General features: G+C 38.7%; 1 protein-coding gene across 3 annotated transcripts in view; it reads left to right on the top strand.

The window, feature by feature from the left end:
- Window positions 1–25,211, top strand: part of GRID1 (glutamate ionotropic receptor delta type subunit 1) — an 870,609-nt gene that overhangs the window by 667,816 nt on the left and 177,582 nt on the right. For all 3 annotated transcript variants that reach the window (XM_030569895.1, XM_030569896.1, XM_030569894.1), the window contains exon 6: window positions 19,565–19,738. In XM_030569895.1, coding sequence (XP_030425755.1) covers window positions 19,565–19,738 — 174 coding nt within the window. The remainder of the gene's footprint in view (window positions 1–19,564; window positions 19,739–25,211) is intronic.

Below are 25,211 nucleotides of genomic sequence, written 5' to 3'. Positions count from 1 at the left end.
ATTAGAATTCCCATACAATGTAATAAAATCTGGGGGACTTGTTATTGCTGGTAGAAATAATAACATAAATATTACTCAGTGATAAGTAACTTATAGGCTCTATTAAATCCAATTGAGTTAAAAAAGAAAACTATAAATATCTCAAATCCAGGAATCTCTGGAGCTGGAATATGCAAGCTAAAAATGTGAGAAATGTCATAATTCTTCCATTTTAATGGGAATGGGTAGGTGTCTGCTTACTCGGGGTTCTGTGGGTTGGTTACCATTTTGACCTCTAATATGGATTGGCAGGAGTTATTAAGGTACATTCTTCAGCCCTAAGGAGTCTACATATATAGAAGGGCAGACTCTTTAGGGCTTGATTCTAATTTGAGATACACAGGCATGCATTCGTGCATATCTAAACTTTGTGCTTATACATATATGCACAATGAGAGAGCATCCTGTCCTCATCCAGATACCACTGTCTACATAACAATGTCCAGTTGACATCAGTGGGGATGTTGGGGCAATGCCATTCCCTGGACTTGCACTGATATGTGCCTATGATTCTCAGATTGGAATCCAGCATTTAATCCACCTGTGACATCCAGTTTTTTAAAAGCAATTGGAACTGTTATTTTCAATGTTTCGTTCTGTGGGTAATATGCCAAATCAGGCCTGTATCATAGAAAGGCACATACTGGGGCTAGTGAACAGCCACTTCCTCCCAGAGAGAGATTCAGGGGAACGCAGTCTGCAGAGGATTAAGCATGCCATGCTCCCCTACTGAGGGGTTCAGCATACTCTTCTGTTAATGGCCAGCCAACTCCAGTGCAGAAAGGGGCAAAGCCATGACAGTCCTGAGGGGCACTAGCAAGAAGCAGCCTCTAAACTCAGGCGAGCACAAAGCCTACACTATGTCTTGTCCCCTGCACAGGGAATGCTGAGCACTCTGGTCTGGATGAAACTAAACACATAAGTATGCACTCAGTGATTTCCCTACCCCGCCCCTGAATTTCCCCAACACCCCCCCCCCCCAGTTTTGTGAACTAATTACATGACAAACCTGGTGGCTGAACTTTGCGACTTTGTCCTCACTCACAACTATTTCACATTTGGGGACAATATATACCTTCAGGTCAGCAGCACTGCTATGGGTACCTGCATGGCCCATAGTATACCAACATTTTTATGGCTGACTTAGAACAACGCTTCCTTAGCTCTTATCTCCTAATGCCCCTAGTCTACACTGATGACATCTTCATCCTCTGGACCCAAGGAAGAGAGACCCTTGAGGAATTCCACCATGATTTCAACAATTTCCATCCCACCATCAACCTCAGCCTAGACCAATCCACACAAACGATCCATTTCCTTGACACTACTGTGCTGATAAGTGATGGTCACATAAACACCACCCTATACCGGAAACCTACTGATCACTGTACTTACCGACATGCCTCTAGCGTCCATCCAGGACACACCACACGATCCACTGTCTTCAGCCAAGCTCTAAGATACAACTGCATTTGCTCCAATTCCTCAGACAGAGACAAATGCCTATAAGATCTCTATCAAGCATTCTTAAAACTACAATACTCACCTGCTGAAGTGAAAAAACAGATTGACAGAGCCAGAAGAGTACCCAGAAGTCACCTAATACAAGACAGGCCCAACACAGAAAATAACAGAACGCCACTAGCCATTACCTTCAGGCCCCAACTAAAACCTCTCCAGCGAATCATCAAAGATTTACAACCTATCCTGAAAGATGATCCTTCACTCTCACAGATCCTGGGAGACAGACGTGTCCTCACTTACAGACAGCCCCCCCAACCTTAAGCAAATGCTCACCAGCAACCACACACCACATAACAAAAACACTAACCCAGGAACCTATCCTTGCAACAAAGCCCGATGCCAACTCTGTCCACATATCTATACAAGTGACACCATCATAGAACCTAATCACATCAACCATGCCATCAGGGGCTCGTTCACCTGCACATCTACCAATGTGATATATGCCATCGTGTGCCAGCAATGCCCCTCTGCCATGTACATTGGCCAAATCGGACAGTCTCTATGCAAAAGAATACATGGGACGCAAATCAGACATCAAGAATTATAACATTCAAACACCAGTAGGAGAACACTTCAACCTCTCTGGCCATTCAGTAACAGATTTAAGGGTGGCAGTGTTGCAACAGAAAAGCTTCAGAAACAAACTCCAATGAGAAACAGCTGAACTTGAATTAATATGCAAAATAGATACAATCAATTTAGGCTTAAATAGAGACCGGGAATGGCTGAGCCATTACACACATTGAATCTATTTCTCCATTTTAAGTATCTTCACACTTGCTTGTCAAACTATCTTAAATGGGTCATCTTGATTATCACTACAAAAGTTTTTTTTTCTCTTACTGAGAATAGCTCATCTTAATTAATTTGCCTCTTAGAGTTGGCAACTCCCACCTTTTCATGTACTCTGTATGTGTGTGTGTATATATATATCCTCACTATATGTGCCATTCTATGCATCCGATGAAGTGGGCTGTAGCCCACAAAAGCTTATGCTCAAATAAATGTGTCAGTCTCTAAGGTGCCACAAGTACTCCTGTTCTTTTTGAGGATACAGACTATCACCACTGCTACTCTGAAACATGTCAATTTAGTGACTGTTTGGAAATTTGAATTGAAATTGAAACATTAATACACACTTTAAAAGCATATACAGTGTATGATAAAATACATATATCTGAAAAAGTACAATAGATTTCCTAAGTATGAACACAGACTAGCTTCCTTATACAGCTGTTTTTTATGATAATGTCAGTGCATTCATTTTGGTGATGTTGGCCAACCTAATAATTTCAAATGATGATTTGTAAGCAAAGTGTAAATGAGCTCTCCCTGACAGCTAGTGATGAGCTGAAGGCTGGGGAGAAAGGCTTCAGAACCAGATTGTGTCTATATTCACACCTAAATCTACCTAGGTATCCAGCAAACAGAGCTGTGTTGCCCAAGTGATAGATTTTGGCTGCGTTTGGGTTACAAATCACTTGAATGCGAGGGCTGGTGTGTGGGAAATGAAATGTTGTTCTTATTGTATGAGGAAAGGTCAGTAAAACTGTACTTAGCCTGTGCTGATTGACCTCTATCGTATCCACCCTTTGTCGTCTCTTTTCTAAGCTGAAAATTCCCAGTCATTTTAATTTCTCCTCCTGTTTCATACCCATAATCATTTCAGTTGCCCATCTCTGTACCTCTTCCATTTCCAATATCTCTCTTTCGGGATGGGGTGACCAGATCTGCACACAGTATTCAAGGTGTACACATACCATGGATTTATTTAGAGGCAATATGATATTTTCTGTCTTATTATCTATCCCTTTCTTAATTATTCACAACATTCTGTTTGCTTTTTTGGCTGCTGCTGCACACTGAGGGGATGTTTTCAGAGAACTATCCACAATGACTCCAAGATCTCTTTCTTGAGTGGTAACAGATAATTCAGACTCCTTCATTTTGTATGTATAGTTGAGATTGTTTTCCAGTATGCATTACTTTGCATTTATCAACATTGAATTTCATCTGCCATTTTGTTGCCCAGTCAGCCAGTTTTGTGAGATCCCTTTGTAACTCTTCGCAGTCTGCCTGGGACTTAACTATCTTGAATAGTTTTGTATCATCTGAAAATTTTGTCACCGCACTGTTTACCCATTTTTCCAGATCATTTATGAGTATGTTGAACAGTAATGGTCCCAGTACAGACTCCTCTGGGATACCATTATTTATCTCTCTCCATTCTGAAAACTGATCATTTATTCTTACTCTTTATTTCCCATATTTTAGCCAGTTACTGATCCATGAGAGGATTTCCCTCTTGTCCCATGATGGCTTACTTTTCAAAAGTCAATTTAAATTAAATACATTTTTTAAAAAAATATATATATTTTTTAGAAATCTAGACCTGTTATGTTTAACTTGCATTATCCTTATGTTAAATTTGCATTATCCTAACAAAACATTACTTTATTCATATCTCTTTTATATATCTCATTGGCCCTGACACCCCCCCTGTAAATTCAAACACTCCCCCTAATTTCAATTCCTGGGGAAACTACTGCATGCACTTAACTTTAAGTGCACCAGTGGGACTGTTCACCTGTTGCATTTAAACACATGATTAACTTTCATTGGTGGACTGGGCTGGAGTGCTCAGCATCGTGTAGAATCAAGCCTTATGTGCACATTAGAATCACATGACCACTCTCTTGCACACTCCCATGAGGCACATTGTAAGTCTTGATCACACTTTATTTTGATGTAGAAGACCGGAACAACCATCTAAGCTAACTGGTTTGCACCGTGGGGATTAGTTAGACTTCAAGCAAACAAACTATCATAGTAATATTTCTTTCATCTTTTATATTCTTGGGCCAGATTGTAAACCCCCAGCTTGCAACAGTGAGCAGCTAGTGACCTAATTATTCCCATTGTAGGCAATGGGATGATTTATGAGAGTACCTGATCATCAATGGGAGGGAGAGGTTTTACAATTTGGTCCTTAATTTACTGTATAAACAATGGAATCCTGGAACCCATCCCCCTCCCTGCAATTCCTCATTTCCCAAATTCAAATTAAGTTCAAATCCAGACCTGAACTTCATAACTCAGGCCCATCTCTGTACTCTGCTTAGTCTGTATGAGTACACAGCATTGATTTATTCATATGATGTATCTATTGCAGTTTTGCTATAATTAGACTATTATATTATCATTATTTGATCACTGAATGGATGTTTTTATTCTTTTTCATGTCCCCATTTCTGACACCATGGGGTTGAGGTTAAATTTTGGAATCTGAATTTCTGTTTTCCCACTTATTTTAATCTTTTAAAATAAGTAAATACCACCAAGTCTGAGAGGAGCAGGGGACCTGCCTTGAATTACATTGCTCCAATTCAGATCAGTGTCCTACATGGGGTGCTCTCTAATGACCTGAGTGTTTTTCTAGTCATCTCACTGTTCAATTTAGGAGTGGCATTGGTGGGTTTAAAAGGGTTCCAGTCAGCTTCAAGCAAGGGCCCAAACAAATTCCCACTGAAGTCAAGAGGAATATTTTAATTGACTTCAATAGGACTTGGATCAGGCCAGTGCAGGAAGGAATGCTACAGTGCAAAGCCTTTCAGGATGGGGAAATACGCTGAGTACAAAGGGAAAATAGATAATTACTTCCAATCTTTTACCTTTTGAATCACCATTTGATGATAGTCCTCCCATCCTCACAAAATACACTTGATATTTCGTATCTAGCTGGTTCCATTGCAGGTATTTTATAATAAAAAATTGCTGGCATGTCAAAAGCTGTACATTGTTTCTTTTTTTGTGTACGTGTTTTTTTTTTTTTAGGGAAAAAATTGTACCTCTCAACGATCCCACATTTTAATCCACAGTTACCTTATTTCCACTTTAGTATTGTAGATTAGTCAAAAATAGAGAACTGAACCAGGAAACCAAGGTTGTGGGCCAAGTTGTTATGTATTAAGAAGTTCATCCAAATGGTTTAAAACTTCCTGTTTTACCCACACAAACACTTAAACCCTTTTCCTTTTACGTTCTTGGCTTGTGGATGGGCCTTTTGGTGTTTTGGAGAGAGAGGAGTCTAAATACTGGATTAAGTGGTTCAAATACCTTTTGAAAAAGTCAGACTGGAAATTGCGGTTGTGTAAGCCTTAGCAAAAGCCAGTGAGGATGATAACTTTAGTGTCTTTAGAACTGCTCAATGTGTTCCCAGGGTCCTGTTCCAAGAAGTGCTGAGAGCTTGTGACCCCCAGTGATGGCAGTCAGAGTCACCGAGGGTCATCACTTTTCAGCAACAGACCTCGAAAAATACCATTCGTGCCATGCAGTATTTGTTGGAGCCATTCACACTGTGGTGGACTGGAAGAAGGGTACTCACTCTTCCGGTGTTTGTTGGTGCCATGTCCCGACAGTGTTGTTGATGCCTTTTTTTTTAATCTTAATATTTGCTCTCTTCTCTTCCCCCCCCCCACCCCTTTCCATTCCTCCCCCCTTGAATTGTGCAGTGGATGGTGTTATTTAACTCAATGCATCTGGATAATACAAATACTAATAATTCCGGCAGTTCCAGTTTAAAGACAGGATAAAAATAAAGGTGTAGTGTGAGTGCCACTCACTATCATTCGTTGGTGCATTCTGCGCTGCCATTTTTGCATATATCTTTTTCTCAGCTAATGCAAAATATGTATGACAGTGAAAGTTTAAACAAGAAAGCACTGTCCATACTTCAGATCAAATCATTTATTTAATATATTTGCTGACAAACTTGTAGTTCCTGCGAACTGTGTGTCTCATATTTCATTTCAAATCAACTTGAACCTTAACTATTGTATCTGAACCACATTTATCCTTGATGTGACTGCAGTGACTTTAGTTACAACAGGGATGAATTCAGCTCTATGTTTCTAGACATCAGTCAATTGGAATGGAAAAGTATATTGTAATTTTACATTGTTTTGATAGAAAGATGCACAGCAAGTGAATTGCTGACACTTTCAGTACTTTAAAAATAGATTTAATTATAAGGTGTGACAAATCTGAAAACTAAAGGTTAGAGCTTCTACTAGACTGCAGTTTCCATTTGTTGCCCTTCCACTAAACTGATTGTGGTTGATTCAGATTAACCTGCATCTGTTCAGATACAAAAAGGTCCTTATTATTAATTTACAATAACAGATTATTATCCTTCTTTTTCAATCTTATAATTATCACATATAGCACTTGAAGGAATAACAAGCACTATAAGTCAAGCTGCAGTCATTTGTAAATTCTGAAAATGTGAATGTTTGGGCTAGGGTGGAGGGAGGATGGGGATTTGAGGCATTGGATCTTAACTATCTGAATTATTTCAAGAAGTGCTACAGGAAAATAGTGAGTTATGGCAAGCATTTATTCCTATCTTAGATCTAGTAACTAGTCTAGTAACTTGTCACCCAGTGTAGTTTAGGGAGGAGATATATATTTTTTCTTTCTATAAAGGTTTTGTTAATAAGTTATTTGTGTGCAGCTCCATTATGGTTTTCACTGAAGCACTTGAAAGATTCCAAATACGATGGTGAGAAAAATAAAGCTATCTAAAGAAAGGAGAAACTTAAGCCTTGATCCTGCAGATTGATTCATCAGCACAGCTCCTAGCACTCATGTAGATTCTTACTAGTGCATCTACTTGCAGTGTGGGGGAACCTTTTTTTTTTTAATTGTCTACTGCAAATTACTTGGGCCTGTGCCTATGTGAAATATCAGAAAAGAACGAAACATCTGAGATACATATAAGATAAATCTGAATATGAGATACATATAACAAGTTAAGAAATAGTGAAAACTGGAAAATAGCAACAGGTTTGCTCTTGTTGGTTTGTCTTACTGTTCCCTTTCTCTGTTCTCAAAGTACCTTTCAATCTGGTTCTTTTTCCAGACACACACATTAAGCGTCCAAAGAAAATTTAATTGGAGCAAGGACCTATGCTTTGGCACAAAACTGGTTCTCTGCTACCTTGTGCAGATGGCAGGAGGCAGAGAAAACACTTAATATTGTGCCTCAGATTCTCCCTTCAGGCTTTGTCATCCATCCTCAGATAGCAGATAGGTTCACCTGATGATGGACCTTTGAAGGAAAGAAGGTGAAGTGTGGAGCTCTTAGAGCATCTACCCTTTCCACCTTCCAAAAGTCTAGGTATTAAGCTCATTCTCTCTCTTTTTTGTTTTTTGGCTGTACTTGTCTTCCTTGGTAATATATTTAATATGTTCACGTGACATACATGATTCTGAACATGCAGTATGAACAGTTGTTCTATTAGAAACATCAAACAGTTACACCTTCCAGTCCAGTGGTCCAGATGCTTCAGAGGAAGGTGAAAGTAATGCAATAATGGACAGTTATGGACTAGACATTTCTTCCTATCTTCCATCACTTAGGTGCTGGTGTATGCCCTGGAGCATCAACTTTTATCTTCCTTAGGAAAGTTTTAAGTTTCTTAATCCTTTTCATACTTTTGAAAGCTTCTCTTATGCTACCTCAAAGATTCCAGTTAGTTCTGGTCCTGTAACTTTTTGTTAGGTCTTATACTTATGAGAGCAAAGGTTTTCTTTGTTATCCTACCTGGCACACTTTCCACAGACCTCCTTGCCAGAGGATCTTGTGAAGGCCAAGACTATAACAGGGTTCAAAAAAGAAAGATAAATTCAGGGAGGATAGATCCATCAGTGGCTATTAGCCAAGATGAGCAGGGATGGTAGCCTCTGTGTGCCAGAATCTGGGAATGGGAGACAGGGAATGGATCACTTGATGATTACCTGTTCTGTTCATTCTGTCTGGGGCACCTGGCATTGGCCACCATCTGAAGAGAGGATACTGCACTAGTTGGACCTTTGGTCTGACCAAGTATGGCCGCTCATATATTCTTATGTTCTTATGTAGAACAGGGTGATGTTTGAGTTGATTGCTTGATGTATAAACATACATGAGGCAAAAATCAATCCTGGAGTAAATGCTTTAGTCCAGGGTTGAATGTCACATAATGTGTAAACTATATGAGGGAAAAAAATCTCTCTGTGGTTTACTTTATTATTTGTAGTATAAAGAATTAAAAACAAATAAGAATTGTGAGATTGGTAACGCATAGATAAATTGCATTCAGAGTTGTTCTTGCCAAATAAGGCTGATTGTTGCTGATAGTATTTCCTAAGGGCCCTCTTCCCCCCATCTGGTTGTGCTAACTTGAAATTATTAAATATGTTGTTTTACAAGAGTAATTTATTCTGTTTCTTAATGTGTACGATGCTAAACATAAATATAGGTATTTAAATACTTCAGGAACCAATTTATCACAGATGAAAAAATGTGTTTGCAGTAATAAAATCTGAGATGTATATCTTTACGCTAATAGCTACAGGAATAAGCTACTATACAGGTTATAAAATGCATTGGAAAGTAAGGCATCAAATACAGACCTAGTTAGAAAATGAAAGAGAGTGTAGTCTCATAAATTCAAAGGCAAACTAGAAGAGAACCATAAATGCACCCAATGAAGGCAGTGGACAGGCTTTTGGTCTCTTTAATCCACAGAAAATATCTTGGCAGAAAGAACTTGCATACTCTTAAGGTGCTGTTGAAAATGCTGTTTGAGGTTAGCGACAAAGAGCAACTACAATAGCGACTGTTTGAGGGTAGCGAATCCAGATAACTTCTTCAAATCTAGTCTGATGTTTGAGAAGAGAAATGCTGTATGCAGTGGTGTTGTAGCAATGTTGATCCCAGAGATTATTATTAGAGAGACAAGGTGGATGCGGTAATATCTTTTTTTGAATATATACTTCAGTTGGTGAGAGAGGCAAGCTTTTGAGCTTACACAGAGAAATACTGACAGTTCTGGCCCCTATCGTTTGCAAGAATAAAAAGATTAAAAAGCAGATTGGGAGGGAGAAAAAGAATGGGATTCAAGAAAAGGAGCAGGAGTCAGGCAGGGACTTTGAGCGCTAATGGCAAAAATCATCGCGCGCTCTCTCTCTCAAAACAAACAAACAAAAACATGCCTAGAGAGTGTGAAGAATCCTGTATAAACTGATTAGAATATCTGGATAACAACATCACCAGACTGTGAATCAAAAGAATGAGGCTGCAGTAGACCTCATTCTTCACTATTATCTCTTCCCAGTTGGGTTGATGGTGTGTACTGCATCTGCTGCTACTTACATCTAAATCTCCAGAAATCTCGTTGATTGATTTGGTTGGAATAATCACCTAAAAACTATAAGTTTACCCATCTTAACTGAACAGCCAAAGCCATGTAGAGGAGAAATATCTGTTCTAATGATCCTGTTCCCTCTTCCATCCCACCAGGCTCATTTAACCTGTCTTCCCTCCAGTTTTTGTTGTACTCTTGATCTAACTGTAGTCTTTGTTATTCTCTGCTCCATTCTGTAGACCCTTCTTCTCTTTGCTCCTGTACTTCCAGTTGTAGGAGGCAATTTATTATTTGATAGACTAGACAGTGTGTTGTAATATTTGCTCTGGTCTGGGTTTTCTTACTTTCCATTTCCAGCATGTAGTTCCATCATTTGTGCCATTCGGCATTCTCTCTTCCTTTTACATACCCAGTAAGCCATTGTTCCTTGCCCCCTTACTTTGAGGTTCAAGTGATTTTAGTTACTCACTTATCAGGCTACAGCTTCCTGAAATCTACGCCATCATTTTCCTTTATAAATTATTTTCAAAAGATTGAAACAAAATTGGTGAATATGAGGGAGGGAAAAGAGAAAAATAATCAAATGAAATGAATTTTGAGGAGCTCAGGTTTTTTCCTTCTCTTCCTACGAGAAAATATTTTATTTACGGAATAATAGGCAGCAGTGTTTTGCTCAGTACAGTACTTGTAGGGAAATGATGGGAAACATATAATTCATACAAATGATCCCAAAGTGATTATTGTTCATTCTTCCCTTTTCAATTTAAAGCAAATCTGCTAGAAGATTTGGACCTAGTCTTTCCTTATATTGTATGCACATAGTATGAAGTAGGAGCCAGATGCTCAGCTGCTGTAAATCGGCGTAGCTTTGTTAACTTTGATGGAATTAAAGCTGATTTACATCTGGAATTTGTGTATCTAGCTGTCTGCATTCCTCAGACAGGAAATTTTTAAATATAATAATTGTTTAAAAGAAAGCTCTCGCACATCTAATACCAAGAAAATAAATATTTAATAATTGTGTGAGGCTTTTGTACTTCCATATAAGAAAGCAGGTATTTATTTAAAAAATAAAATGCAGTGAATGCTCTACTTACCCTTTTAAATTAAGAACACCAAAATCAGGTAAATTGATCAAAAATGCAGGGACTTTTCTTTAAAAATAACAAACAATTGCACAAAGCACACTGAAAATCAAGACAAAATTCTGCACAGTCTAAGAATTTATAATTCTTTGGAATTATTTCAGATTTAGCAAAGAACATTTTCTCAAGCAAAATTTAGTAATTCATAATATCTCTAAAATTACCCCATTCCAGTTCCAGGTAAAATGTATTTTATAGTGCTTACAGAAATCTTCCTTAACTCCATTTCTTAAATGACTAATATATTTGGCCCTATACAGCTTTTCCCATAGACTATTTATTTTTCTTTTTATATAAGACATATGAAATATGACACTTCAAGTAGGGCTGTCGATTAATCGCAGTTAAGTCACACGATTAACTCAAATTAATTGCAACTAATCACAGTGTTAATCGCTCTGTTAAAGAAAGAATACTAATTGAAATTTGTTAAATATTTTGGATGTTTTTCTACATTTTCATATATATTGTATTCTATGCTGTGAAATCAAAGTGTATATTGCTTTTTATTAAAAATATTTGCACTTATAAACTAAAGAAATAGTATTTTTCAGTTCACCTCATACAAGTACTGTAGTGCAATTTCTTTGTTGTGAAAGTGCAACTTATAAATGTACATTTTTTTGGTTACACAACTGCACTCAAAAACAAAATAATGTAAAACTTCAGAGCTTACAAGTCCACTCATTCCTACTTCTTGTTTATCCAATCGCTACGACAAACAAGTTTGATTACATTTACAGGAGATAATGCTGCCCTCTTCTTATTTACAGTATCACCTGAAAGTGAGAACTGGCATTTGCATGGCACTTTTGTAGCCAGCATTGCAAGGTATTTACGTGCCAGATATGCTAAACATTTGTATGCCCCTTCATGCTTCAGCCACCATTCCAGAGGACATGCTTCCATGCTGATGACGCTTGTTTAAAAAAAAAGAAAGTGTTAATTAAATTTATGACTGAACTCCTTGGGGGAGAATTATATTTCCCCTGCTCTCTTTTACTCGCATTCTGCTGTATATTTCATGTTATAGCAGTCTAGGATGATGACCCAGCACATGTTCATTTTAAGAACAGTTTCACTGCAGATTACACAAAATGCAAAGAAGGTGCCAATGTGAGATTTCAAAAGATAGCTACAACTCTTGACCCAAGGTTTAAGAATCTGAAGTGCCTTCTAAAATCTGAGAGAGATGAGGTGTAGAGCATGCTTTCAGAAGTCTTAAAAGAGCAACACATTGATGCAGAAACGACACAACCTAAACCACCAAAAAAGAAAATCAACCTTCTTCTGGTGGCATCTGACTCAAATAATGAAAATGAACATGTGTCGATCCATGCTACTTTGGATTGTAATAGAGCAGAACACATCATCAGCATGGATGCATGCAAATATCTTGCGGCCCGCCAGTGGATTGCCCTGATGGGCTGCAGCTGAAGGTTGTCAACCCCTGTGAGTTTATGAAACTCATGGCCCTTGTTGCCATTCAAGTTAATCCTCTGATTTTCTTAGGGACCTACTTTCTGGAAATCTCTTTTGGTTCTTTAAATGTTTAATATTATTACAAGTTATAATTTTCTGTCATTACCTCTAGGAAAATAGAGATTGTAATGTGAAACTTAATTGTCTCATTTTGCAATTTGTGCTATGATAGCTGAAAACAACCAAAGTAGATTTAAATATTCCCCTGAGCACATGGTGAGGTATTCCAAACTAACTAATTGATGTTCTTTGTGTATAACTAGATAAATGGGTGCTAGGGCTGACCACCACTTCCAGTGCAGGCTCTACGTGTAATAGTCTATGTGACCAGGAAGGGCAGACATTTTATTTTTGCGTCTAGGCTGTGGGCTTTATTTAGCAATCTTATCTTTCCTCAAAGATTATTCATATATACCAACAGCATGAATAAAAATAAGTTATTTATATTTGCATGTATTTGCATAACTTTACATAATTTATATAATAATGACAAATTGTTAAAGTGTTTGAGGCTGGTATGGAAGCTTCCATCTCCCCTCCCTTGGCGTGTGTGAGGTCCCAATGGCATGGGGAGTATGTGCTAGATCTTTCCCTGCTGTACTCAAGGCAAGAATGGGTGTGCTACAGGGAGCTGCTCTTAGCTCCTTTCCCCCGGGTGAAGCTGGCTCATGCTCTTTCCTTCCATCTCTCCTCTTTTTCTTTCTTATTCTTCAGCCTAGTGTACAATGGCGTGAGAAAGATGAGAATAAATGACCAAGGTTAGAAAATAGGGGAGAGCCTGTGTAGGAGCCTCCAACACCTTGGTCATCTGGCAGGTGTTCTGTGATCACCATTAAAACCTATTAGATGTGATATGGCTCTCTCCCACTCTGTCAGGCCTCCCTCACTGTAGTGTCTGTGTACTGGCATGGAATTTTGTTGTAGCTCTTATGTCACATGCTCCCTAATACAGCACATGGACTGGGGAAGGAGGGTCAGCTATCCCTATGTCATGGTATTCCCAGCTGCTGAATCAACCCCTTGCTTTCAGCAGTTAGTCACGGGAGACAGACTGGCGCACAGCCAGCCCAGGATTAGAGAAGCAGAAAAGGCAATATTTGCACTCCTGTCCCCACAGGCTGCTATGTACCTCTGAGCCATAGAAGAGGCTTTGGGCCAGTGAGTGCAAAGCTGGTGTAAAATGCTATCCGTGGTATAAGTGAGTGGGTAATTCAGATTTGGTAGTTCTTTCTATGGATGAGAGGAAATGACTACTCAAGGGCCAAAGTAGTGGAGAATGAAGTCTTTCATCTTCAAAAGAAAATGCTTGAGACAAACAAACCAATTAACCCTACATTTGGTAAAGGCTTAAGTCACAGCATTGTAATGGTACTGTGGGATCAAAGCTGGAAGACACTGAACTAAAGGTTTTGTGTGAAACTAGGCTATATGATATCACAGGTGTAGTATCCAGCATTTACACATCCCCATTCCCTGCACTGCAGCAGCCTTGTGCCATAACAGCCCTAATGACCCTCATATTGACTGGAAAATCAGGGTTAAATTTCTGTTAAAAAAACAAACAAAAAAACAAAAACTAAGCGGCCAAATAGTTAAGCAGAGCACTTCCTCTGTTTCACAAAGTGAAGAAAGATTTTGTATCATGTATGTGAAAAAAGGAAATCACTTTAAAATAAATAAATAGACAAATTAGGGCTTAATTATAAGATCCTTTGAAATGACTTTTTTTCTGCCTTCGTGAAAAACTATTTTCTGAATACACACAGTTGTCCTGATTGATATAAAACAAGAGTCCAATGCACATATTTTTTGTCCTTTTAGGGTTACTTTTTATTTAATTTTCATTCTTGGGATTCAGATAAACTTTCTGTGCATAACATTTATCATACCTACTATAAAACTAGAACTGCAAGTATTTTGACAAATGGGATGCAGTGTCTAGTTTTAAAAACACCAAGGTGAGAGTTGACATCTTAGGGTTCAGTCCCTGGCTATGCCGTTGACTTGCTTCGTGACCCGGAGAAAGTCAGTTAACTTCACCGTGCCTCAGTTTCCACATCTCTAAAATGGATTTATCCACCAGCAGATATGGGTGATTGATGGGTGAAAGATGTCATGGCTGAACATTCCTCCAAAAAGTTCCTCTGCAGATCCCCACCATAGGAAAAGCATGTCCTGCTAAGTGAGTCTCAGACTTATTCACTGTAATTAAGCAATGCACATGCTCATGCATCTCAGTTCAAGTATTCTGGACATGAGGTTAGGAGACCCTGTCCCTAAATATCTATTCATCAGTTGGTGCAGCCATTGAACCAGCCTTTGCCTCCTGTGTAAGTTAGTTGAAAGTTCTTGCTAATTTAAATTGTTCTTTTAAAAATAAGTTTCTTGTTGTTTAACCTCACTCCATTGGAGTTTGTGTGTGAAGAGGCTTGCCCCAGAAGGATAACTGATGAGAAAAAAGATGAGGCAAGGGGTATCCCATGAAAACGTTTCTTGCTCAGATGAGCATACCAAATGATTAGGTACCCTGTATGGCTTCCCACAGAGAAGAGAAGGAATAAAGCAATCTGCCTGGAGGACCTTTTGGTGCCTGCAGGATACCTGTGGAGTGCCTGTGCACTGGTTCCAGTAAAGGCATCAGGAACTTACCTGAATTCAGTAACAAATCTCAAAAGCCCTCTATTCAGCTTCTGGGAGACTATATTATGTATTTTACCCCCACTAACTGGCCTGTCATTAGTATCATGATAGTAACCTTCTGCAAAGTTTAAAAAAAAAAATCCTAAATCAGACTGGAAATTGGCAGAAAAGGACTAAAACGAGCCAAAGCTGCCGTTCTAGTCTACCAAACCAAGTAATTATAATAACCTCATAGTCGTTTCACTCACAGCTTGAGAGCAAAAGTGAAATGAAAACAAAAGACTTATTTCTTTCATGCTAAAAATAGAGGGCCAGATTCACTGCTGCTGACAGAACACAAGCTGCAGGGCCCCTTGACAGAATGGGGGAAGCACAGTGGCAAACCCCACTTCAAGAAAGGCTCAGGGCTGGTTTGTGCAGCTTAGAAATTGGGTTGGACCAGCTGTGGAGAAGGTGTGGCCAAAGCATTGGGGAGAAGAGCTGATGAAGATATTCAGATTCCACTAGTGGAGCTTCTATGGAGCTCTAGCCAGAATTAAAAACTGTCCCTTTCAAATGGGACACAGAAGGGAAGGTAATAGGCGGTACCATTGGTTTGCCATTCCCTCAGGGGAACCCTTCACAGGAAACAGGAGTTAACAAATAGCCACCCTACAGCAATTTCAGTAGTGAATTAAACCCAGGATTTTAAAATCATTGTATTTCCCTAGTCAAAAATAGTTTTTAATATAAAATATGTAAGCCATGTGCAGTTAACTTCAGCTGCAATGAACAGGCAATAGAAGCATCTTTTTGTGCTAAAAGGGTTTAGGGAGCTAGGACATTGAAGGTCTGGCAGAGAAACTTGAGTACTAACCAAGCTTGAAGAAGAAACTTAGGCTGTGGTTTGTGTTTGTGAATCTCTGCTATTTACCCTCATCTTTGACCCAAATTGTTCTGTGCAGGAACACATGCATCCCTAAATTAATTAATCTCTTCCTCTTAAGGTATTCTTCAACTAGATGCCTTTCTCCTGTCATTCCTCCCAACCTGTACATTTACTTTGCGGTGGTATGTACTTTGTTTAAACTTGCACCACCCAAAAGAAAGCATGTAGGTAAGTATAGCAGTCAGTGGGTTTCTGGTATAGGGTGGGGGTTATGTGACTATCGGTTATTAGCACAGTAGTGTCTAGGAAATGGACCGCTTGTGTGGATTGGTCTAGGCTGAGGTTGATGATGGGATGGAAATTGTTAAAATCATGGTGGAATTCTTTGAGGGCTTCTTTTCCATGGGTCCAGATGATGAAGATATCATCAATGTAGCACAAGTAGAGTAGGGGCATTAGGGGACGAGAGCTAAGGAAACGTTGTTCTAAGTCAGTCATAAAGATGTTGGCATACTGTGGGGCCATGCGGGTACCCAAAGCAGTACCGCTGACTTGAAGGTGAAATAGTTTGTGGGTGAGGACAAAGTCACAAAGTTCAGCCACCAGGTTTACTTTGGTATTATCGGGGATACTATTCCTCATGGCTTGTAGTCCGTCTTTGTGTGGAATGTTGGTGTAGAGGGCTTCTACATCCATAGTGGCCAGGATGATGTTTTCTGGAAGATCACCAATGGATTGTAGTTTCCTCACGAAGTCAGTTGTGTCTCGAAGATAGCTGGGAGTGCTGGTAATGTAGGGCTTGAGGAAAGAGTCCACATAGCCAGACAATCCTGCTGTTAGGGTGCCAATGCTTGAGATGATGGGGTGTCCAGGATTTCCATACACACACCATACAACAGAAACACTAACCCAGGGAACCTATCCTTGCAACAAAGCCTGATGCCAACTCTGTCCACATATCTATTCAAATGACACCATCATAGGACCTAATCACATCAGCCACACCATCGGGCTCGTTCACCTGCACATCTACCAACGTGATATACGCCATCATGTGCCAGCAATGCCCCTCTGCCATATACATTGGCCAAACCGGACAGTCTCTACGCAAAAGAATAAATGGACACAAATCTGACATCAGGAATCATAACATTCAAAAACCAGTGGGAGAACACTTCAACCTCTCTAACCACTCAATGACAGACTTGAAGGTGGCAATTTTGCAACAAGAAAACTTCAAAAACAGACTCCAAAGAGAGAGACCACTGAACTTGAATTAATATGCAAATTAGATACAATTAACTTAGGTTTAAACAGAGACTGGGAATAGTTGGGTCATTACACTAATTGAATCTATTTCCCCATGTTAAGTTCTCCTCACACCTTAGACTATCTGGGTCATCTCGATTTTTTTTCTCCTGCTGATGATAGCTCATCTCAGTTGATTGGCCTCTTACAGTTGGCATGGCTACTTCCACCTTTTCATGTTCTCTGTATGTATAAATATCTTCTTTCTGTGTGTTCCATTCTATGCATCCAAAGAAGTGGGCTGTAGCCCACGAAACTTTATGCTCAAACAAATTTGTTAGTCTCTAAGGGTGCCACAAGTACTCCTGTCCTTTTTGCGGACATAGACTAACACGGCTGCTAGTCTGAAACCTGTTCTAACAATGGCACCTCATTAGTAGCAGTGCAACTTCTGAAATCTTCTGTGCTACATTTAAGCAAATTCAACATTAAGAAGCAAAGCAGTGAAAGCTTCATCAGTTTCCTATGGGAGCCTGTCCCAAGACAGGCAAGATTGGTGGTGTTCCTTCCTTCTTCCTCTCTTCCTTTACTTTCTTTTTTCCTTCCAAACTTTTCTGGAACAGTGAAGATATGACAGCATTCATTTTTACCCTCCACATTAACTGATAAACTGAAGCCAAGGGTATACCTAGCAACTAAAAATGACAAATACACTGAGCAATTAAATGTCTCAAGCTCACATTGTCCATAATCTCACAAAACAGAATTGCTATTACATAGAATATCATCATTTAATATATCATGATGTTGCAGCTGGCTATAAATGCCTATCAGTGTGTTAATAAAATGCCTTGTGAATCAGAAAAAAGATGGTCAGTTCACCACCATGAAACCTGTTGCCCCTAGAATCTTGTGTGTGTCATGACATAAGTCAGTCACCGTACACCCTTGAACCTACAGTCTTTTTTTTGTTTGTCTCTGGTGACTGTTGAGGTGGAAGTTGACCAAATAATTTTGGATTTTCTTCTTAACCTAGTCTATTTTTTTTCTCTTTTCCTTCAACTACTTTGTCTTCTTTCTATCCTGCATTTTTTCTTTGTTGTGATCTTTAAGTGTTTTTCATTATCTGTGATGATGGTTTTTTTAATGAAATAGTCAAAAACATTCAGCCCAAAATTTTCAAAAATGAGTGCCTAAATCCATATCTAGACACCTAGGAAATTATTTAACTTTCAAGATGTCTAGACACCCAGGAGCTCCCTTTCACTTACATGCAATATCTGAGAAAAGAACAAAATTTACCTTTTGACTTCAAAGGTAGCTGTTAGGGGCTCAGCACTTTTAAAAATCAGGCCACCTATTTAGTTGCCTAAATATGGCCCTAGAAGTCCAATTTTAGGCACCTATTTTTGAACATCTCTGGTCGAAATCTAAGAGAAGATTCTTAACATCCTGATCAAATAAAAGAAAAATGCATTCTAAGATCCAAAGCTTTGAGAGAAATCATTGGTAGTGTAATGCACTTCCAAATGTCTACACAATTACTGTGCTATTAACAAGGGAACCCAAAAGGTTTGGTGGTTCATTCAGTAAAATGTCCAAGATTAGGAAAAGAGGTCAAGGCAACCATTTTTCCTTAGTAAAAACACAAGGGTAGTCATAGGTTGATCTCAACCAGCTTAATTAAGATAGAAGATATTTTCCTTAAAATAGATGCAAGTTAACGTCATCGCTATGTCAAGTTTAGTTTACATGTGTTAACAAAGCCTCACCTAATCTTGACTTCTTTTGCTAATGTGGTTAAACTGTCAAAAGATTTCAGATGCTTATCAGAACTTTCCATACCCTTTAGTCTGCAAAATAGGGCTGTCAGTTGTACAAAATGTGGGTTTTCTCATGAGATTTTGGTCTGGCCAGGATTACTGTAAGAACAGCCTTTCATATGCTGTTTTGCCACTTATGCTTTTGGTCCCAAGCAGAATCAGGATGTGATGAGGCACAAAATGACATGACCTTTAAATAAAAAAAAAAAAAAAAAAAAAAAAAAAAGACCTAAAAATATTAACTAACTTTCTGCTTGAATGCAGTTTACACTTTGGATGAAAGCACTTATTGGTCCTTGTTTAACCAAGCTATTTTAACCATCTCATCATTTTGCTATAATAAGCTAAGTAGCTAATGTATAAGAAGAGCCAAGATAGCTTGGGCATAAAAGGTGCTGTATAATGCTGAGGTCTAGTCTGTTTTAAATGATGCATATAAAACATTCCTATTAACATATACAAAGTGGGATCATTTGTCCTGGATTGAATCTATTAAAAAAAATTCAGGGTCATTTTCTGTTTAGAATATTTGATCAAATAATGTCAGCAATACAAGAAATATGTGTGTTGTATTGTTTAAAAGGACTGTGTTTCTCTTCACAGGAAATCAGTGATAATGAAATATTAGAATTGGTACACAGTGCTCTCGGGAGGATGACGGTTATCCGGCAAATCTTCCCTCTGTCAAGAGACAACAATCAGAGATGCATGAGAAATAATCATAGAATATCTTCATTGCTCTGTGATCCACAAGAAGGCTATCTGCAGATGCTGCAGGTCAGTAAAGTTGGTGCGTGTGAAGGTCCTAGGAACATGACATGATAACTGTGTGTGTGATTGTGAGGCTTCACAGAAACCAAAGGAAGGAAGAAGTAAAATGAATACCTTAAATCTCAGCATGCTGAAATTGAGTGGGATAGTTCCTGACTAGCCTTAATTATCTAGTTTCCTTTCCTTTCCTGGGTCTGAGTGCTTTAGATCTAACATTGTCTACATAAAGTATTAGCAGGCAGTTACATTGACTCTGAGTTGATTTGGGGCATTTCATCCCATCATCTCTCTGTGTATATAAATATGGATGATATAGTATCATATTGTTATGCAATTCCAATTTTGCGTAAATACTGCATTTATGCCTATTAGCCATTTCATGTGAAAGGATTAATTTGTGAGGACTGCAGAGTTAAGTTATGTTTTGGGATATAGAGCCTTTCACTTCCAAGTGTCTGGTTCTATGCATTCCCTATCAGCAGTGACTGAATGTCATTAACATCTGATGGCTATTTGGCCTACTAGAAATGCTCTACTGATAGTAGTGCCAGTTTGTAACTGTCTAGGCTACTGAAATCAACATCTCAAGCCCTGTTGGACGATCTCTCTTATTGGCAAGATATCTATTCCAGATGCCAAGATTCCTCAAAATAAGGTGCAACATCAAAGCAACCTTTTAGTGAATTATGTGAAAGTAAAAAGTGAATCGAGAATATCTGATGAACTGTATGATGAAGATCTAGGCAGACTTGTATTCCTAAGTCAATGAGGCATTTTTAAAAATTGCATTCATATTACTGATGAAAGATGCTGGATAGAACTGAAAACCTTTATTTATTCACAAGGCAGGTGAAGCAAAGGCAGTTGCAGAACAAGGTGCCTCCTGCGCTACCCAACCAATGTGCCAGAACACTGACTTGATGGGGTGGGGCAGGAGAATATCAATGTGATTGAAAGGGTAGTTCATAGTCCATGTTCATTGAGAACCGGATCCAAAGTCTCTTGAAATAAATGGGGTTATCCTTGGCCATGTTAATAGTATCCACCCAGTGAGGGTACCAGCTGTAACAAGTGTCAATGTTAGCAGATATTGGCCTTGTGTGGGTAATGTACTTTTTGCAACTTCAGGCACTGTATGTTTGAATACTGTGCATCACATAGTCAGATACGGTAGAGAAACAGAGCTGCATTATAGTGGTGTAGTTGGCAAGTAAATTCAGACAGTATGATTTTAAAGTAAAGATTTCTTACTGCAGTAAATTGTTTTGAAGCCTTGGAACTGGGCTTTCTATTCACTTTTACTGCATCAGTATTCCTTTTTAATTAAAAAGACCCTGTCAAGATTTTTCATAATTTTCTCAAATTCAATATTTACTCATTTTAATCACCTGAAATTTAGCAATTTTTTCAAGCTATTTCTATTGTGAAGGCACCCTGATTTCTTACTGAAGGTCAGGTCTCAAAGAGCTGGACTGCTGTCAGATTTTGTTTTATAAGAAAAAACAATACTAATTTTAAAAAATAGTATAAAAAGGAAGCCCATAACAAATTAGGTGGATTTTATAAGCAGATAGTAATTACGAATGGTTGGTGAGATGTTGAGCTATATACTGGAAAACTTAAAAGTGTCCCTTTCAAATCAAATTAAAACTTTATCAAAGTTCATTATTGTGAAAGAGTTTTAGAGGTGCCTCTTCCACAAACATTAACTAACCCTTATATTGTCTTACTGCTCTGAGAAAACTTGTATAACTACCAAAGCATAGAAATGAGAAGTTTTTGTTCTGTGTTAGTAACCTCCGAGATGGATAAATCCAGGTTGCCTGGAACCAGAACACAGGCTGCTTACTTCAGGGAATCTGAGCATATTCTAGGTTGTTGAGAAAATAATCTGCATTGCACCAGCAGATGACTTAATTGGGGAAAAATTTTACATCATGGCAGGATTTTGAATATTATTGCCCATCTGCTTATGCACAAATCTATTTCAGAGACTACTCTAAAGGACTCCTCTGACAGACTTCTTCTGAGTTATCATGTGTCAAGACAGTAATATGTTTGCTAGCGTGCATAACCTAGCTCCATAATTCTAGCTGTATTGACAATAAAGCTACAGGTGTCTGCTAAGTAGTCTCCTGACTCCTTGAAGAACTGGTCTCTTGGGGGTGAAAACAGCAACAGTACTCAGCATTTCTAGAGATGAGCAATCTGTGAGTGCTCAAGATGCCCAGAAATCCAGTTATAGATTTTAGATAGAAAATTAGCTCAGTGTGATCCTTAGTAACATACAAGATGTTTCTGAGATCTTATCTGCATGCGGACCAAGCTACTTTTGCATAAATCATCTAATTAGTTAATCATATGAGGAATGGTCATCTTTAAGGAGGGAGAAAGCCTGGCCACTAATTAGAGGGGTGGGAGGTTATTCACTGAAAAAATGCAGTTTTTGTCAACCCAAAACTATTAGTGAATTTGACACAAATTCGCTGAATAGTTTCAGCCAAAAATTCTTTTCGGGACTTAAGTTCCATTCACAAAATGGGGTTTAGGAGGAGGGAGGCAGCGAAGGAGGAGGTGATGGTGGAACAAAGTGGAACAGCTTCAACAGTGGAAATTTGGAAAGACCAACACCAGAATATCCCATAGTGCAGTGGTTAGCGCAAACTTCTGCAGCATGGGAGATGCAATTTTAAATCCCTTCTTCTTGTCAGGCAAAGGGGAAAACTGAATCTGGATCTCCCATATCCCCAGGTGAGTGCCCTTAACCAGTGGGCTATAAAGTTATAAGGTGAACATCACCACCTCTTCTTCCTCCTGATTTCTAAGAATCTAGCCTTTTATTTCCTTTGCTTTTATTTGAAAAAGCGTTGCACAATGATACATTTTGTTCAACCTGAAATAAAATTTTGGTCAGCTTTGATTAATTTTTGGGAGGCATTTTCAATTTTGGTTTAAGTTTTCTGCTTTTCGGTTTTTGAAACTGACAGCAAACCGAAAAATGAATTATTTACCCAGTCCTACCTCATTTTGGTGAAAATGCAAAGGCTTGTATCAAATTTGAAAGGGAAATGATCCGAGGGATGATAGTCTGTTCAATTAACAACATTTCCAAGGAAGTAGTATCCTGCCTTTCAACGTGTGTCATAACCCACCTGAGAAAACATACCCAAATGAAACTGTAATTAAATCTCCATGCCCATCAATCTTTCATCCTCTGCTCAAAAGAGCAATAGGGCAGCCAAGTGACATGATGTTTCTTGTACTTTGAAGAAACAGCCATCATAGCACACCTTGTGGAGACGCATCTAATAATCATTTCATAAATATGAGTAACACATTGTTAATGGTCCTTTAATTTCAAGTATTCTACATTTTCTATTTTCTTTTTTGGGTAGGAAATAGATTTAGTATCTTGTGTTACACCAGACCCACTTGAATTATTTTGTATTACAAAACATTCCCTGTCAAGGTTTGTTACCAGTCATGGCTGGTTTTTTGTTTTCTTTTAATGACTTTGTAAAAGGAAACTAATATCTGCCAGCTTCTAAATTTATTTGGGAGAATATAACATTTAAAACAACCTAATGAGGGAAAAACATTTGGGTCATGGATTATTAGCTTTGTCTTACTAAATTAATAAAAATCCTGTTGGAGCATCTCAGTTCTTAGTATTTTTAGTACTACCTCCTAGGAAGTTGTTTTTTAGGGGGTGATCATCTTGGCTTGGTGTCTGATGAGCCATTAAAGATCAGACCATTCCGCAAACTCATGCAAAAGCTCATCTATTCACAACCTTTTATGGAAGTCTTGTTTTACTCTGTCAGCATGCTTGGCGACGTTTTGCTCATGGTCTTATTCCTAGCCAAGAAACATTATTTTAATAAACTCCATTGTATTTCTATTTAGAATGGAAAAGTCCTTTCTAAAATTGCCAGTCTTGGAGGCTTCATTTCACATTAGAAGAAGGACAGCATTAGTCCAGAAATTTTCTGTCTATATGTGTTTCTCATTCTTATTTCTGGGTGACCTGTGTTAACCAGCATCCTGTACCCCTTTTAAGCATCAGCTATATCTATCCTGTCTGTCGTCTTTGTCTCTGACTCTCATCTGGAAAGATAATACTTAACCACCTTTGTAAAGTGCTTGGATATTTGTGAATGAAAAATGGTATTTACATGCCAAATATCCTTGTTAATCTAATGTATTCCTAATATATCCACCTCCCTGGTACTTTTATGCAACAAGACTGCCACTGTTACACAGCTTGAACTACATTACATATTGTGTTAGATTCTGAGTTTGGAAATACGTTGCCTAGTTCCTCTGCCCAACCTCTTCCTTTTGCTTTACATGAGGTTTGAAAATGTCTCTGTCCTTGATTTGTGATTCAGATAATTTTCTCTGTTATGATTCCATTTTATTTTATTTGTTGTTGATCACATTTATTATTTATACAGCTGATAACTTAGTTCAACCTTTCTGAGGCCCTGTTTGGATTCAAGATAAAGGCCTGGGGCATCTAACATTACTTGACTTGACTCGAAATATACAGCAAGATTAAAACTAATGGGACTCAATACAGCAATGGCAGAATAGTGCGGTTATTCTTTAGTGTTGTCAGAGTCCCACTTCTTTACTTTAGCAATGTTCCAGACGTTGTTTGGATGATTTTGGAGAGGATACATCAGAAGGCGTAGGAGGGCAGGTTCTTCAAACAATTGCTGGCCTCTCCATGGGTAAGTGTAACTGTCCTTCGCAGCCTTGACCGTTGAACATGTTACCAGGCATCAGTTAATGGGCTGCTCCTTCAGCGTTCACACTTTGCTTACACATTGTATTCTTGTTAGGAGTTACTGTGAGGGAACTGCTGTAATTGGACCTTGCAGACTGGTTTAATCTGTGAAACATAATTCACAGTGTCCCATTTGCTCTTGAAGGGCCCAGTCCTGCAAGCATCCATATGAGTCACTTCATTCAGCAGTGGAGTCCCATGGTTGTTTGTAGAGCTGTTCATCACATTATTAAGCGCTACAGCTGATAGTAAATTTTTGCAGAATTAAAGCATTAATTTACCGTACCAGAAGCTTCTATGACAATGTACCTTCATTTACAAACACACATTTCACATGTCTTCTCACAAAGACTTTATGTAGAGGCTTTGGGCCAGACCCTTGGAGAGTGAAAAGCGGTCTTAAATTGGCCTTGGTGGCCAGCTCAGGATTCCCTCAATAGCTTTACTTTCCTCCTATCACAGCTAGCAGCTTAGCTGGGGGCATGTTAGGGGAGAAGGGGCATAACTTGCACTGCACTCCAGCAACACCCTAGATGCCCCAATGGCCCATTGTGGGGTTTTGCCAGCAGCTGTAAGTTAGAGCAGCCTGGAAGCCAGATGCTGAAGATCAGAGGAACTCAAAGGTAATGTAAAGCCATCATTGCCCCTCCACTCAGTCCAGCTCATCTGGACCAAAAGAGGCCATGG

Source organism: Gopherus evgoodei, chromosome 7 (genome assembly GCF_007399415.2).
Source record: "Gopherus evgoodei ecotype Sinaloan lineage chromosome 7, rGopEvg1_v1.p, whole genome shotgun sequence".
NCBI classification, from domain to species: domain Eukaryota; kingdom Metazoa; phylum Chordata; order Testudines; family Testudinidae; genus Gopherus; species Gopherus evgoodei.
The sequence above is the reverse complement of the archived record's forward strand: the minus strand, read 5'-3'. Positions and strand labels throughout refer to the sequence as shown.